The sequence below is a fragment of the Lissotriton vulgaris genome, chromosome 1_1 (assembly GCF_964263255.1).
Source record: "Lissotriton vulgaris chromosome 1_1, aLisVul1.2, whole genome shotgun sequence".
Classification (NCBI taxonomy): Eukaryota; Metazoa; Chordata; class Amphibia; order Caudata; family Salamandridae; genus Lissotriton; species Lissotriton vulgaris.
The window spans coordinates 1,007,221,426-1,007,239,301 of NC_141685.1; the positions used below are offsets into that span (position 1 = coordinate 1,007,221,426).

Genomic DNA, 17,876 nt, shown 5'->3' on the forward strand with positions numbered 1-17,876 from the left:
CTGACCAGTAAAGACGCTGCCACTATTTTCATATAATGTGAATCAACACGGTGAGCGTTTTCAATGCTGAGCGAAGTGCTTACATTTCACAAGTAAATGATTTGTTAAGTGTTGCAAGGATGGATGTTGTTCATATATTGTCCTCTGAGTTTGCAGTTCACCATTAAGGAACAGATCTACATGTTGTGTGAGCTCTTTACCTCTACACAGGTTAAGTAATCCTCAGAGCATTTCCCTTGAGGTTATGGTGGAATGCTAGCATTAGAAAGACGTCTGGTCTTGGCCACACATAGCAGTCAGTGGATGGTCGCAGTCATGAACCTGGCCTGTCCCCACTACAAAATGTTCTTTTTATGAAACTCCTGTTGTGTTAGCTGTAATTTTATAGTGTGCTAGTCACTTTTGAGGGTATCCAGGGGCTATGTAGCAGGTATATGAGGACAGCCATGAGAGCTTACCCGAAAAGCCACTTCTTCAGCTTCTTGCGAAAGTCAAGAAGAGAATAGGAGGCTCTTATGTGTTGTGAGAGGTTGTTCCATGCATCAGGGGCCAAAGATGAGAAGGTGTGGCACCCTGCTCTGCTTTTCTGTATGCGTGGGGGGGTGCTAGTGAGAGATCGGCAGAGCTGAGGTGTCCGGAAGGTTGGTAGAAGTGCATGAGGCTGTTCATGTAGGCAGGGCCAGTGTTGTGAGGAGCTGTGCAGGTGGGGTGAGGAATTTAAAGTGTGCGTGTTTGTGTATAGGTAGCCAGTAGGGTTCCCAAAAGTGTGGGGTGATGTAGGTTTGGAGTGGCATGGACCTCTCTTCTTAAACATTTATATGAACTGAAAACATCGTAAAGTGGCTCTACTTTCTGTAGAAGACAGAAGTCTCTTCATGAGAGCATGGTATTATATGCTAAAATGAGGTAAATCAAGAAGTCATGGAGGTCTGGCTGCAGATGATGGCTGCGACTATGGCGTGTTTATGTAAGAGCCTCTGCTCTGTAAACTGACAAAAGAAGATCAGAAAGCACAGATTAAATCAATCAATCAATCAATCAATCAATCAATCAGAGCATCTTTATTCGGCATGGAAACCAGCCATAATGGCAATTTAAAATACATACAAAGAAGAAAACAAATAAGCATCAAAGGCGACCAGCAGATAAAAAAGCACAGATTCAATCAGTAATCTTATACAGCTCGACTACTCTCCTGTGAAGGTCTCAAGGGGCTAAGTTGGGGGGCGGGGGGGGACTGGTCTGCATTTCAGGCCCTTCCTGAATTGCGATAGTGATTGCCTGGGGTGCAGAGGCAGGGTAATCCAGATCTTCGGAGCAAAGTAGGAGAAGGAGCTTCCTCAAGGCCTTGGTATGCTAGTCAGAGCTAGTTTAAGCACAGAATGATTCAAACTAAAATCAGAAATGTGAGAGAAATGATGAGTTGGCTCTTGGACGACCATCATCTACTCCAGCACTCACAGAATCTTCTTTCCAGGTTTGCACCCAGCCATTACTTTAAGCTTCTAACCCGAGTTGATCAGTTATCCTTGCTCAAGCAGTGGTCTAGTGGTAGCCTAGCATCGCACAGACTGTTTGCCCGATTCTAGGGCCTATCAAAAGTACTGAATATAGCACTATCTTCACAAGTAATAAATACTGATACTGCCTATAATCTTGCAACCTCAAATTGCATTCTGTCTCAAAAAGTGCCCTCGTTATTCATTAAACCTAGCATGAAAAACCGTTTTTTTACTTTTACTTCAAATTTCAAATGATCACTTCTTTTTCCTTCAAATGGCCCTCTTTTTTCTTTCCTATCTTCTGTATGTGTTTTCTTGCTGGGCATAACTTCTCCAAGTCACTTGCATATTTGCTTTAATCACTGTAAGAAATGGGGTTACTGGTTGAGGGGGGTTAAACCCTACTCAAGCAGCAACCACAATCTTTGTCAGGTCGAAGACACAAGTGAACCTCAAATTAACCTGTGCTCGACCCTCTGTAAGTTGGCAAGAGTAGTCAGGTTTAACATAGATGCAATGTGTAAAGTAACAGTAATAAAGTGAAAACACTACACCAGAAAAATCCCACATCAAATTAGTAAAATAGAGTACATTTTAATAAATAAATCAAGACAAAAACGACAAAACTCCAATCAGTAGAACCAGGGATATACAATTTAAAAGATTTGAGTAAATAATATAGAGCAGAAAAGCAAAAAGTGCCAACTGTGGTTATCTGGACGCGCCAGACTAGGATAAAGTCACAAGTTCAGGTCGACAACGGTGGAGTCCGGGCCAGCTACAGGAACCCAGTTAGGCCCACAGAACAAGAGTACTTTAAATCCTGGTTGTAGAGCAACGTGGAGTCTTGTGTCGAGACTGCGTCCCGCAGTGTTGATTCCTAGGAGTTGAGAAGCTGTGATGTGAGGTCCTGTGTCAGCAACGAGGAAGCGGTCGACGAGGGACTTGCGATGCGAAGTCCTGGGTCGAGAGGCATCGCCCACCAGCTAGTTTCAAAGAAGCTGCGAGGCTTGCGAAGCAGAGTCCCGAGTCGTCGTCTAGGATGCCGTCGATGAGGGCCTTGCGAGGCAAAGGCATGCGTAGAGGATGCATCGTGCAGCAGTGGTTCCTGGAAGGCTGTGGTTGGTGATGCAAAGTCCTGCATCAGTGACAAACCACGCATGAGTCACGATGTGGAGTTTTGTGAGGCGATGTGTCATGCAGCAGCTCCAATGTGGAGTTTCTGGTAGCCGATGTGTCATGCTGCAGCTCTGATGCATCAGTTGTGCTGGGACCACAGTTGGACAGGCAGAGCACCTTTTTTGCTTCCAAGGTTCAAGGACGGGGTGGCAACAATTGGGAGGGCAGGACTCACAGCTGCCAGAGTCCTGTTGCTAGCCTCAAATTGGAGGAAGCTTGTTGTGCCCCTGAGGCTTCTGATTAGGATGCCAGCAAACTGGCACTTTCAGTCACTTTCGTGGGCTTGGGCTCAAGAAGCAGGTCCCGTCCTTCATTCAGGCAGCAGAGTCGCAGTCCTTCTTACAGAGCAGCAGGCAGTCCTTCTTCTGAGTCTTTCACAGTTCCAGATGTGTACTGAAGAGTTGGGGTCTGAGGTCCATAATTATACCTGGTTCCCAATTTGAAGTTGAAGATGCTTCTAGGGCTTTCCACCCCCATCCCCTCCTGAGGTTTCATGCCTCCCCTTTGTCCCTGTTCTGGCCCCAGGGAGTCTGGGGCCACAATATACGAGTGACACACCCTTTGTGAGAGTGCTCAGGCAGTTCCTTGGTGGTGTGAAAGTGTGGTAGGTAGCAGCTTCTCCCCCTCATTAACTCAGAGTGACACATCCTGCCAACATCTAGTTTCCCTTTGTCTTACTATCTGGAAGCAATATACAAAGGCCAACTGCCAGCTACACCTAGTCCTGTGACCCAGGATACGGTCTGCAGGCATCAAAAGGTTGGGACAAGAAAATGCCAACTTTCCCAAAGTGCAAAAGAACAATTAATGAACAGAATGCAGAACAATGTCATACATGCACCACAGTACAGAGATCTGGGCCTAAATCCATTTGTTTTTGCTCACCATACCATTCCAGTTTAAACCCAGTCATATGCAAATCAGTCTTGACCATGCACCCAATGGGAACAGTCCAGCCCAAACATAAACACTTTCTAAAAGTGGCATTTTCAGAATTGTGATTAAAAATATGACTTCACCATTAGAGAGGGTTTTTAATTACAATTCTTTAGACACCAAACTAAATCTGTCTACCTGCTCCCTATTAAAAGTTAAATCTGTCGACCTGCTCCCAATTAAAAGTTATCACTTATTAAATGTAATAAGGTAACCAAATATTATCCTATGGGAGAGGCAGGCCTTGCAGTTATGAAAAACAAATGTACAGTTTTTCACTACCAGGACATGTAAACCCTAAAGGTACATGTCTAACTTTTTTTAAACACTACACCCTGCCCTTTGGGCTGTTCAGACCCTCCTCTAGGGGTAACTTCTATTCATTAAAAAGGAAGGTTTGGGTTTGACAAAAGGTTTAGTTTGACCAAAAGCTGGTGCCAAAATGATGCATCAGTCCCAATGTGCACTACGAGTGTACATCAGCAAAAGGTTTAGTTTGCCAGGTCGAAATGGCAGTTGAGAACTGCACACACAGGCTGCAATGGCCAGCCTAAGGCAGGTGTAAAGGGCTACTTAAGAGGATGGCACAATAAGTTCTGTAGTCCCAATATTAGCATTTAATTTATAGGCATTGGGTACATGTAGTAACACTTTACTGGGGACGTACAAGTAAATTAAATAGCCCAATTGGGTGCAAGCCAATGTTTAAAGGAGACTGCATAATCACTTGCACTGGTTAGCAGTGGTAAAATGAGCAGAGTCCTATAAACCAACAAAAACAGATTCAGAAAATAGGAGGGTAAAGGCAAAACATTTGGGGATGACCCTACAGGAAGGGCCAAGTGCAACTTAACCCCCTTTCAGCCAAAAGCCAGGATAGTCTAATCAATACCTTGATAGGCTTCCCTGCTTAGGTAGCGGAACATGAACGAAGGCCCTTCATGCAGGGGCACTTGTCAGTTCTACACCTCTCTGAACTCAGTTGGATCCCTACACTCTCCTGAGCCACTGACCTGACCCGTGGGGAACGCTTCTCCTCATCTGTGAATCCCATCTATCCAGCACCTAACCATAACTTGCTCAGAGAACTATCCCAGTAGGCAGGCAGAACCACCATGGCCAACAAAGAGATATGGCCCATTCCACCCCTCGAATCAGGCTTTCTTGCACCAACCCAAAGAAAAGTCTGCCCGTAAGGACAGTAACCAACAGTGGCCTATGACAGCTGTTCCTGTTAAGAGCCAGGCTCCAGGCCATGCAGGGTTCTCTGACCTCTGAGTTTTCTCAACGTAAGGGGCACCCTACTTGCACTCTCCTTCCCACCAGTCCAGGGGTGAAAGCCTGAGAATGGCCACTCAGACAAGGGTCTGTACTCTAAGGCTGATCAGGTGCCTGACCAGCCAGGACTTCGGGGGAGGGAACTCCCCTTTACCCCCCTTCAAGGGTGACACACTGTGCCATCCAGAGGTCTGCCTGTGGGTCTCCAGCCCTCTCTCTGTGACAGTTCAGGGAGCCCTTCCAGGTCAGAAGTGGCCTCACCAGGGGCAGTCTTGGGGTGCTCTGGTCTCTGAGCTGGTAACCCCTGATTCACAGGTCCACCCACTGTGGACTAGTTCCACCTCCTGCTCCTTCATCTGGGCCTCTGTACTCTCTCCAAGGGGGGTACTCCCACACAACTGAACTGTCAGGGCACCCTGGGAGGTCCCCCCATCATAGTTCTCCTGACAGAGTGGCCCTCTCTCCAGTGCATGAACTCTTGGTAATGACCAGGTCCCCTTGCTTGTGCCCCAACTGTGCGCAATCTGAGCATTAGAGTTGGTAATGGGGAGCCCTGGGTGCTCTCACGGAAATATTAATGCCCTTATTGGTTGTTTCAATTTGTGTTCTTTTAATTAGATGTTTGGGCTTTAAGAGGGTGGGGGAAAATGCAGTCGATAATCAGCGAAAGAAGCAAAAGTAAGATAGGAAGCTACCTTAGCCAGAGTGTATTACCAGAGTTACATTTGTAAAAGAATCAGTGCTAGTGCCAAAAGTGCTGCTAAGAAGCCTGCGGTCAGTCTTTTTAATTGTTGGTGCACCAAATATCAAGGCTGCATAGCCCTGAATCAACCTCGAGCTTCTTTAATCCACTACCAGACACCCCCGACCCTTTATCTCACTCTTGCAGGTTTCTGCTTTCTCCATTGGTGATGGGTTTTCAATCTTTCGCTTCCTTTTCTGTTTGTATGCTTTGCTATCAGGAAATATATGAATAGGAAAAATACATGCTGGTCCCCAAAAATGAGTGCTGGTGGTCCCCAATGGCAATCACTGGCTCAAATTAAGCACTGTGTATGATCAAATGAGGGATTTATTTGGAATAAGCAAAGTGAAAATCGAAGAAAACTGAAGTATAAGGGGATGTAGTTCATGAAATATAGATTGTGATGAGTGCAAAAGTCAACAGATGAGTTGATGAAGGGTTTTATAATTATATGCACAACAGCATAAAGATGTAAAGGATATAAAGGATCCTGACACTCCTGAGGCGGAAGCCGGGAGCGAGTCTAGTGCTTTTTAAAAACTGTTAATTGAATTCTGTTTTTAACTTATACCTGCTGTCTTGAAGCTTTCTGGGCACTCTATCCCACTTGGTCAATCCCGCGCAGCGGAGGTTAACGCTGCCGCGGGCGGGGGAAATCTTTCTTCAGCGCCATCACTCGAGCAGACCACAGGCCATGCCCACTAACACGAGGCCACGCCCCTACCAGCACCCTATAAAAATGTGTATACCTCGGACGCGCAGCGGACGAGCGCAGCGGGCACGCCTAAGGCAAGCATGTGGCATGTCCCCCTGCCGGTTTCATTAAATACACTTCTGCCGACCTAATCCGACCTAATCCGATTGTACTCCTGTTACCCTACCCCCCCTGCGCATCTGTTGAGCTCTGAGCCATTGGGGCTTCTCTGCACCAGAGACACCTTCCCTGAGATAGTAACCCCTATACCCCCAGTCTCCCTCTCAGCCATCAATCCTCCCCCTATCAATAGGCCTCTATACTCCAACCTCACAGTGATCTATCTTAATACACGCTCACTGGTAAAACACCAGTTGGAAATTTTTGCCCTGTTGGATTCTGAGAAACCGGATATACTGCTACTAACGGAGACTTGGCTTAATGAGGAGTCTGTCCCTGACATTCTTGCTGCAATCCCCACTGGCTACTACATTATCCAAGCGAACAGAGCTTCTGACAAATTGGGAAGTGGGGTTGCAGCGATTGTTAAGAACTCTATTAGATTCTCCGCCCTGACCTCAGTCGGTATTCCCTCGGTCGACTATCTTGTGCTGGGACTTGAATCTCCAGTGACCCCTCTCATCTGTGTTCTAGTCTACCATCCCCCCCAGTCCATGCCCAATTTCCCTACAATGTTCGGAGACATGCTCTCCCAACTTGTCATCAACAACTCTAAAATCTTAGTTTTAGGTGATTTCAATTATTGGCCCTTTGACGCAAAAGAGAGCGCCTGCTCTGCTACATTTTCCGACCTTCTAGCTAGCATGAACTGTCTCTCTCACATAAAAAAAAGGCAAACCACATTAAGGGTCACATCTTGGACCAGATTTGGACCTCCAACCTGGATATATCCGCCCTCTCAATTTCACCTTGTTTATGGTCAGACCATTATACAATTTCTTTCTCCCTCATGGTTGCCCCCTGCCCTAGCAGAGTCTTGGAAGGTAACCTTTCTGCCCGGAACTGGAACAGGGCCGATCTTAGTGAATTTGTCACATTACTTATATCTTCCACCCCCCTTAATCTTGGCTCCATCGATACCCAAGCTTCCGCCCTTACACATTGGCTAGAATCAGCAAGCGATACTGTGGCTCCACTTAGACAGATTAAGACTAAGCGCCCACTTGACTCCCAAAGGTGGTTCACTGAGGACCTCAAAGCCCTGAAGCTGGGTCTTAGGCAGGCTGAGCGTCGGTGGTGATGCGGCTATACCCCTGACATGAAAATACGGTTTACAACCCTGCTTAAAGAATAAAAAATAGCGGTCCTGCAAGCTAAAACCACTCACTTTTCAAAAAAAATTGTTGACTCCACCACCAGAACCAAAGATATTTTCTCTATTGTGGAGGAACTGTCAAACCCAGATAGGGTCACCATTAAACCTCTCCCTTCTCGTGCACTTTGTGACTCTTTAAATCTTTTTTTCGTGGAGAAAATCACCAATATCAAGAACAGCATTCTATCTTCGACCCCGCTCCACCCCTTTAGGCCTGACCCTCCCTGCTCTCTCCCAACTCTACGCAGCTGACTCAGATTCCTCCAATCTCGGAGACGGAGGTCTTGCCCTCTTAAAGAAGGTTACCTCTGGATCCCCCATGGACTGTTGCCCTCTCCTGATTCTCCGTGAGGCCTTTACAGCCTGCCCTTCCCCCCCTCTGGCACTGCTGAACAACTCTCTCTCCTCTGGCCTAGTCCCCGGGTCATTTAAAAAAGCAGAGGTTGTGCTCATCCTAAAGAAACCTACGACAGACCCCACGGTTATGAGTAATTTTCGTCCTATCTCCCTCCTCCCCTACCTCAGCAAAGTCCTTGAGTCTCATGTCACCAACATCTTGAGCACCTTTATTGAAGACTCTCACTTTCTCGATCCCCAACAGGCCGGATTTCGACCCAATCATTCCACGGAATCTGTTATACTTTCAGTTATGGAGGAGTTGCGGAGAGGGGCTGATTCTAACACCAGTCAGGTCCTGGTGCTCCTGGACTTGTCGGACGCCTTTGCCACGGTCGACCATAACATCCTGGTCGACCGTGTCGGGGAGGCTGGCATCCGGGGCACCGCCCTTGACTGGGTTTGCTCCTTTTTGAGCAATCGCCGTCAGGCAGTTTGGCTCTCTCAGTTTTCTGCTGATGAGGTTGAACTAACCTGCGGCATCTCGCAGGGCTCCTCCTTATCCCCTCTTCTTTTTAATTTATACCTCACTCCCCTTATTCGGTCCCTACGCGGCAGCGGTGTCACCGCGTTCAACTACGCGGATGACATTCAGCTGGTCTTCGATATTAGCTCCTCGGACCAATCCATCGACAACTTTCAATCCACCCTCTGTCACATCAGTGACTGGATGGGGGTGAACCACCTGAAACTCAATCCCGACAAGACAGAGTTACTGCTTGTCGGGGGCTGCCAACCCTTGGAAATCCACCTTTTGGACCACGAGGTTGGGCCTTCCCCCCCAATCCTGTCAACTCAGTAAAAAGCCTTGGGATCATCATTAGTAATGATCTCACTATGAAGCCCCAGATCAACGCCGTAGTCTCCTCCCCTTTTTTCCAGTTAAGGAAAATCCGAAAGATTGCCCGCTTCCTGACCACCGAGGCTCTTACCTTGGTTCTGCTGGCTTTAGTCATCTCTAGGATAGACTATGCCAACTCGATCTACGTTGGTATACCGGCCTACCAACTGAAGAGGTTACAACTTGTACAAAATCAGGTGGCACAGCTTATCTACCATCAGCCCAGACACCAACATGTCCGCCCTCTGTTAAAATCCCTCCATTGGCTCCCTGTCTCTGAACGCTGTAAGTTCAAATTGGGTTGCATTATCTTCAAATCCCTTGCAGGTACAGGTCCCTCTTTTATCTCCTCTCTATTGCATCCATATGTTCCCTCCCGCAATCTTCGCTCCTCCCACCTGGCCTTACTTCGGACCCCGACTTTCAAACGCAAAAAATTGGGAGGACTAAGGTTCTCATTCCTTGCCCCGTTATTCTGGAATGCTCTCCTGATAGGCCTGAGACAAGCCTCTTCCTACACCCATTTTAGGTCCCTTTTTAAAACCCACCTGTTCTGTAATGCCTACAACTAACGCTTCTGGCCCCACGGACTGTCTGCCTCCTTTTGCTTAGCGCCAAGAAACCGTTGGGTGTTAGCTGCGCTTTATAAATTTCTTTTACATTACATTACATTACATTAGAAAGATGTAGTAGAAACAAACAGATTATGTTGGAGGAACTGTGGTTATGCTAACATTAGCTAATGTAGACCTTGTTTTCTAATTGGTTAGTGGTATCTGCAGCCATCTTTCAGCATGTAACTATTTGTGTTTCTGTCTTACCTTGTGCCCAGACTATTCTTGCACAAGCAACTTTGCAAACCATGTTTTTTTAAATATAACGTCACTTTCCCAAGTACAGAATAATATTTATTTTCTTTGGAGTCCTGTAGCACGCTGTTCCCCTGAGAATGAACTTTACAGGCCTCGTCTGTCAGGACCATGGTGGGATCTCTGATAAGAACTTGTCGCTGCATATTAAGTAGCGACATTTGTAGTAGCAATTTAGGTGTCTGAAGGTCATTAAGGATAGGCACTGCATTATGTGAATATGTGGGAGAGTGCTAAATAAAGTGATTTAAGAAACTGTACTTATTTCTTTAACCTGATTAGTTCAAACCATGTGACTCTTGCACAAATTTATTGAATGTTTGACTTCATTGTAAAACGCCAAAAAAAAGTCCCTTCCTTGGGATGTTACGCTCGTTCTCCTTTGACTGTTAAGAGGCAGCATCATGTAGGTCTGACCTCTGATTCATAACTTTGAATTATTTCTTTAGAGCTGAACTATGCCTGTTCTTCTTATTAATGTCTTGCATTTTATCCTAAACGTCACGCTAGCATGTGCTTCAAATAACTAATTGACTTCTAACCATTTATTTTGACCTGTGTGATTTAAATCTTTAATAAACATTTATGGTGTCATTTTAATATTGGTCTCGCTTTCATTGTAAATCCTAATGAGAAATACAGTTTGCATTGAAATTTAATTGACCAGATCCACTTGAGGATTAATAGCGCTGGGGCCCGTCAGAAGCACTTTAAAATTGACATAAATAGGGTAAAAAATAAAAGCGCCATCAGAGGCCTGAGGCAGCCGGTTATCCACTCTCGGCTGGGATGATTGTGTAAATACAACATCGCCCGGAAGAGGCTTCTCCGCTACAATGGATTGCATTGTGTACACGCCCTTACGGCCCTTCTCCACCGAGACTTCGTTGTATACAAGCGGTGCGGCGGAGTGGGGCACTATACAGTATACACTCTTAAGTAAGAGTCTCTTCCCGAGTCCTTAAGGGATGCAGTGAACAAAGTGCACTGTGGGGGACACGCCCCTAGTTTCCATCGCGCGCCCCTATCCGGCGTCGACGCACGCACATCAGCAGCAGAACCCTTCTGTCCACCTTAAGCGTCTTCGGCCGCGCGGCGCGTCTCTCGGCTCCACCTTAAGCGCTCGCGCCGCCCGCCACAGCCTGTCCTCTCGGCGGCGGCTGCTGGTGCCCAGGGATGGGCGCGTGGAGGGTGCGCGCGGGCAGGCGGCGCGTGCAGCGCTAGAGGCAGAGGCTCGCGCTCCCGCCCGGTTGTGTCTACACTCTCTGCACGGGCCGCGCAGCGCCATGGCCGGCCCCGCTCCTCTGTCCGCCGCCTCATCACCCCCCGGCTCCCCCAGCGGCCCCCGGCCGCGCTACGAGGAGTGGATCCTAGAGACCATCGACTCTCTTCGCTCGCGGAAAGCTCGGCCGGACCTGGAGCGCATCTGCCGGATGGTGCGACGCCGGCACGGGCCGGAGCCGGAGCGCACCCGCCAGGAGCTGGAGCGCATGGTGCAGCGGCGGGCCGTGCTGCGGGTCAGCTACAAGGGCAGCATTTCTTACCGCAACGCGGCCCGCTTGCAGCCGCCTCGCCGTGCCCGTGGAGGGGGCAAGGCGGGAGCGCCGGATGGGGTGGCAGGGGGAGGGAGCTCTCCGAAGCCAGAGGTGCAGGGGCTGGGGAGCCCAGCGCAGGAGCAGGAGGATGGAGGGAATCCCAAACCGGGGCAAGAGGAAGTGGGGAGCCCCAAGGACACCAAAATAAGGGTGCAAGCGGAAGAAAGTTACAAACATAGCAACTTTGGGGTGCTCGACGGTGGGAGTCCGAAGGAGGTTAAGTTTGGAGGGCTCGCAGGTTGGAACCCAATTGATGACAGCCGTGGGGTGCTAGGAGCGGGCCCAAAGGAAGGGACTTTTGGGGGGTTGGGGGACGGGACGTCTTGGGCGCACGGGAGCCCCAAAGATGGGACCTGTGGAATGCTGGGGATGGGGAGCCCAAAGGGCCCCGCATTTGGGATGCAGGGGTTTGGGGCCCCAAAGGATGTGCTATTTGGGGGGAAGGGGTCTGGGAGCCCAAAGGATGGGAAGCTGGGGGAAATGACCCCAAAGGGAGCGTCGTCTTGGGTTCAGGACCTGGAGAACCCAAAGGAAGTGAGGTTTGGGGAGCTGGGGTGTTTGGAACCCAAAAATGGGAAGTTGGGGGGACGGAGCCCCAACGAAGAGAGGCTTTGGATGCAGGCAGAATTGAGCCCCCGGGAAGTGGCATCTGGGATACAGGGGGGCTGGTGCCCCAAGGATGGGAGACTAGGGAGCATCAAGGATGGGAAGTTTGGGGTGCTGGGAGGACGGAGTCCAAGGGAAGTAGTTTCTGGGATGCAGCAGGAATTGAGCCCCAAGGATGGGACGCTTGGGGTGCAAGTGCGAGCGACTTCCAAGGACACAGTGTCTGGGGTGGTGAGGGAAGTGGGCCCTCGGGATGGGCATCTTGGGGTGCAGGGGCGCAGGAGCCCCAACAGTGGCAGTCTTGGAGTGCAGGGAGACTCGGCGCTCAGGAATTGGAAGCTTGGAATGTTGGAGTCAACAACCCCCAAAGATGGGAAGGTTGCAGTGGGGGAGGGACGGATTACCAAAGAAGTAATGTTGGGGAGCAAGGATGGGGCGCGTTGGGGACAGGTGGAAGTGAACACCAAGGAAGGGAGGTTTGGGGACCCAGTGGAGGTGGCGTTTGGGGTTCAGGGCAGACTTGGGATGTTTGGAGAGGACAGGTGTGTGATCCAGGAGAAAGCTGGCATGTTGGGGGAGCTTGGAGTGCAGGACAAACATGTACTACTGGACAATCGGAGTCTTGGGTTGCAGGGAACAGTTGGAATGTTGGGGGAGGGGAGCCCCAAGAACCTGAGTTGTGGAATGCAGGGGCATGGGATTTCCAAGGAAGTGGATCTGTGGGAGGCGCGCCCCAGGCAGATAGGGAGCCTCAGCTCTGAGTTTCAAGGCAAGGGAAGCACCAAACATATGGAGAAGGGGTTTGCAGGTTTTGCAGGGAGGGGAAGTTGCAACGAGCTGGAGAAAGGGAGACCTAAAGAGATGGGGAAGGATAGTGCCAGAGAGGTCACTAAAGGGTTGATGAGCACTGAACCAGGTGTTCGAAATGAAAATGGGTTCATAGAGGAATGCCAGGACTTACTAGAAAAAGGTTGTCCTAGACTGACCCCCAGGGTGGCGCATGCAGAGGAAAGTTCTGAGAGTCAAGATAGTATGCTTGGAGAAAATACTCCTCATTGCCATGGAGAGTCTAAGGTGCCCAAGGAGGGGGCTCCAGGGTTACCTAAGCATGGGTCCCCTGCATCTCCAGATGATAAGAACTTGGAGGTCATTGGTGGACAGGGGAAAAACCTTCGGCGGGTTAAGCGCGGTACAATGGGACCAGAGGAAGAAGAACCACCAGTCAAAAAGTTGCGTACTGAGAGCCCAGAGCCTGGTGGGGACCGGAGCAGGAGGAGCCTTGGAGCAGCATCCATCACAGAAGTACCCCTAGCGCCTACCACCCGCAGTGGAAGCAGACGACCTTTCAACAGTACACCTGCTCCACGAGTCGAGCGCCTCACTCGTGCCCGTGGGCGTTGGCAACAAGAAGAAGAAGAGAGGGTGCGCCCACAGCGTAGCCGAAGCCGCCCAGATAGGAATGCTGGACGTCCTCAAGAGTCTCCTGGAAGTTCATCCCAGAGTGGTAGAGCCACCCGGAGCAAGGTGAGTGGTTGTGATACGGTCAATTCTTCATGTGTGCTTGATGGTCTTGGTTAGTCAAAAGTGAATGCAGGATTTCTAGCATTCTCAGTCATAGCTTACAGGGAGATCAAACTGGATGTTCAAAGCTCCTGTCTTTTTTTTCTTACAGTTTTTAAACTATGCACTGCTATACTTAACATGACCCACCAAACTCTGTAGATTTTTGTCCCATTTGTCATTTTAGAAGCAGCAAATTCAAAACTGTTGGCTTTTCCAATCATGGTTATAAAGTTCTCCTTGTTTTACTGAGATTTTTCAGCCATAACCTGAAACCACTGTGCCCTTTCAGGGGAACAAATCTCTCTAGGGCTTTGTCTCCGAAGATTGATCCTGACCCTGTGAATGTTTAAGTAAAAATAGAAATGTACTGACTGTTGGATAAAACTCGTCTTGAATGAGATCAGTCTGGTTATACCTGTGTACTTGAGTTGTGCAGAAAACTATAGGTACCACAAGTGTTTGTTGCTAATTTGCTGGGAAAAGCATTGAATGTTTAAGTATCATGGAATTCATTAAAGCCTCTTCAGGCTTATTTTCCTTGGACCATCGTCTGAGTAAGCTAAACGGAAAGGGGCAGATTTATGCTGGACCTGCGCCACGTTTGCGTCACGCAACGGCGGCGTAAATGTGGCGCATCACTGCGACCCATTTACAACATGACGCATCTAGGCAGATGCGTCACGTTGTAAAGCCCTGCGCCACATGTGGGCGTTTCGGCGCAGGGTGGGCGTTCCCGGGCAGGTGCGCCTCGCAAAAGTGGCTGAGTGAAATCTACAAGATTTCACTCAGTCACTTTTAGGCCAATGCTGCGTCAAAACCCTGCGCCTGCTTGAAGCAGCTGTAAGGCTTGACGCAGCATTGGACAGATAGGGCACCCCCGAGCCTTGCTGGAGCTGCGTCGCACTTGCGACGCAACTCCAGCAATGCGTCACCTTTACGGCACAGATGCGTCACGCATCTGTGCCGTTTTTGCCCCATGGTGCGCCGCACCGTAAATGCGGCGCACCATGGGTGGCGGAGCTGCGGCGCACAAAAACTGGCGCATCCCTGGGGATGCGCCAGTTATTGTAAATCTGCCCCAAAGTATGTAAGGCTATGACTTGACTACCTTGCTAAGAGATCTCTCTTTTAGCCATTTCCTGGTTCACCTGAGGTTGCCAACATTTTTCTTCTTCCAAAAACAGTTTTTTACTTCCGTTCCTACTGGTACTGAAATTCTGGGATACTTATTGTATTGTAATTGTATTAATATTGTGCTTACTACCGCTGACGATGCGTAAAAGCGCTTTTTCGGCAAAACAGATCATTTTCAAAGTAGTGCTGTGGGTCCAGGATATTCTCGTATGTGTCAGTATTCACTCTACCGGCTCCTCTTCCCTGTAGGTCAGTATGCAGCATTTTTGATCAGAAGCTGAAGAGATCCATGGAGCTAGCTCTAGGCATAGTTGATCCCCTGGATAGACCTGCGCTTATGAAGTCTGCCATTTTACACCTCATCTCTAGGCTAAAGCAGCATCTTAGCGGACTTTGCGTCTGCAGCCAGAACGATGACTCCCACTGTAACAATCTTGTATTACTGGCAAGAAAGTATGGTATTGAAAGAATGATGGCAGAACATCATTGTTTAGTAAACTTTTTTGTTTGCATATTCACATTCCCTATCCAATTTTGGAGATAAAGTGTAACTTTTGAGTCCGTGATTTATGAAGATCTACTCTAGAACAATAAGGGGAGAACGCACAGAACTAGTTCTTGCTGTAAGGTTGCAAATCTTGATCCACCTGGCTCTTTTTGTCACATATTTATGATTTTGTGAATTTTTTATAATAGTGTATGAAGCCCACCACAGTGGAGAACTAGCTCCCACTTGGGTGAACATTGTTTCAGAGACCCCTTAGTGCAGAATCAATATGGAAGGGTACTTCATAGAAAGGGTTCAGCAGTGTTAAAGCTCCCAGTAAATCTCCCCAGAATGAGTTATTTAAACTGTTTTTTTCATTATTATTTTACTAAGAACTATCACTTCAAATCTATAACGTTTCAAAGTAACCAGATCCGCTCTTTTGCAGCTTCCTACGTGCATATATCGGGCAAGTTGCTCACATGCATCCGAGAAACTAAAAATAGCGCATGTACATGAAATTACACTATTATGAGTTTTACAGTTTCTTTTCACATTTTAAAGAAAACTAATGCACTGAAATACCAGTTAGTGATTTCCCAATGTCCTGCAGAGAAAAATTAGTGCAACTGCAAAAAACTCAGATCTTTCTTGCAATAACAACACACTTTTTGGGATCCTTTTTACAATTGTCATATATTCATCTACAATATTTAAGAGACCAGAATTGATTTCTACAGCCTACAAGTACTACGACCTTGGTGCTCAAACTATAAAGTAATTGTTACAAACTTGTGGAACAAACGTGCCAAGGACTTGCAACGTTATTCACAGAAGCATGGTGTTGGTAATATCCAAGATGTTGAACACCCAGCTACTTAACAGAAAATTGAAGTAGAAGTATCACTGCTACTTTTGAAAGAGCCACTTTTTGGGGGGAATTGAAAATACCCATTCCGAAAAGCAACCTTCTTTGTTCGTTATTCTAGCTGTGTTGGCACAGGTTCTTCAGCACTGGTGTTGTACATGATTTGACATTGTCAATGAAAAAGAGCCTGCTACTGTGTGAATTGTTACATTTTAGGATGTTTTCCTCTTTTCGTGAGGTCGTGTCCGATTTTTAGAATTCTTCTTCTGACCGCTCCCTCCTCGGTTTTTAGGTTTCGCACTGCGAACCGATCGCGAAGCGATCGTCGCTGCGAAACTCAATTGCAATCGTTTCTGCTTTCAAGGAGTAAAGGGAGACAGGGGACAAGTGATGTGCGCGCGTAAACGGATCAGGTCACGCGCGCTTCCCGTCTCCCATGGCCCCTTGGAAGCGCACACACACACACATACATACAGACCCCCCCGCATACACACACACACATAGAGAACCCAACCCCCCCCCCCGCCGCTCATACACACACACACAGAGAACTCCCCGCCGCAGCGCATACACACACGCACACACACACACACACATACATACAGACCCCCCCGGCGCTTACACACACGCAGTGATATCACTTTCTGTAATGCCACACCCATTCTTGGTGAGTCCCCTCCTCCTCCCCCCTCCCCCCCCCCCCCTTCTTGTTTTAGGACATGAGCCCTGCAAAAACCAAACATCATACTCCGGATATTTTTTCAAAAGGACCGGCTTTTAAAATTAAGAGACTTGTCCATATTTATCCAGTCGGTAAGCTCGTCCTTTCGCAGTTGTGTTACTACTATTAATTTAGGATACTAAACCGCATAAAACGCAGAGCATGACCAGCAACTACACATCCCACAAAAACGCAACGAAGGCGCAGGCATTACTTCCACATGCATAATCTAGCGAATAAAGACCCAGGGGTGGAGTTTATGCTGGCGCAAGAACACATCAAGTAAACAGATACCACTAGAGACACAATTGTGGCTTTTAGAGTGCTTCTTCGGTGTCTGCGAATCTCCGCTACCCCACACGCCTTGTTCTGGAAAACCAGGAGGTACCGCATAGTATTTACCGTTCCTGAACCGCCAGCAGCACCGACAGACACCTGAGGATCCGCCATCTTGCTACAGTCTGTCGCGCATGCGTGGTGCATAGAGAGCAGTTTGGGAATTTTAGTTCGTGGAATTTTACGATTGACCAGAGCTCTCTATACAGTAGAGACGAAACGGTACAGCAGTCACTATGCGCATCAGCTTTAGGAGATTGGCGAAATGCAGGGTAGAAACTCGGCATAATACTGTATATAGAACACAATAAAGAGACTCATTTAAATTAAAATTCATAGTCTCGCTGCAATCTGTCACTTTTTCAAGACAAAAAGTAGTGGGCTATTTGCGGGGTACTTCCAAACACCCTCGGCAGTCGCAAAGCTATTTCCCAGTTGACACCGAGGAAACACGTTTGGGGCACTGTCGCATTTTAAAATACGTGACTCGCTGCAACACAAGTCACTTCTGGAGAATTTAAATATCTAATCTTCTTTTACGATAGGAAAAATTGCTTCATATATTAACATTCTGAGTTTTCTTATGTGTGTTGTTTTCATTGTTGTACCCTGTGACTGTGACATTTCAAGTCCTAATAAGTGACCCATTGAGTGACGCTTTACCTGAAGCAGCACACAGCATTTTTGTCTATACAGCGCAATAAAGTGAAAGACTAAGTATTAATCGACCTGCGTTGTGTAGCTTAGACATGTCCGCTCCAAAACTAAGTTATAGGAACTGCTATTGTTC

At 47.9% G+C, this 17,876-nt stretch overlaps 1 protein-coding gene across 1 annotated transcript in view; it reads left to right on the forward strand.

Moving 5' to 3' along the window:
* The first annotated feature begins 11,031 nt into the window (after positions 1-11,031).
* The window catches only part of LOC147748397 (uncharacterized), a 34,385-nt gene continuing 27,540 nt past the window's right edge, over positions 11,032-17,876 (forward strand). The window contains exon 1 of the mRNA XM_086961185.1: positions 11,032-13,501. Coding sequence (XP_086817311.1) covers positions 11,063-13,501 — 2,439 coding nt within the window. The 5' untranslated portion in view covers positions 11,032-11,062. The remainder of the gene's footprint in view (positions 13,502-17,876) is intronic.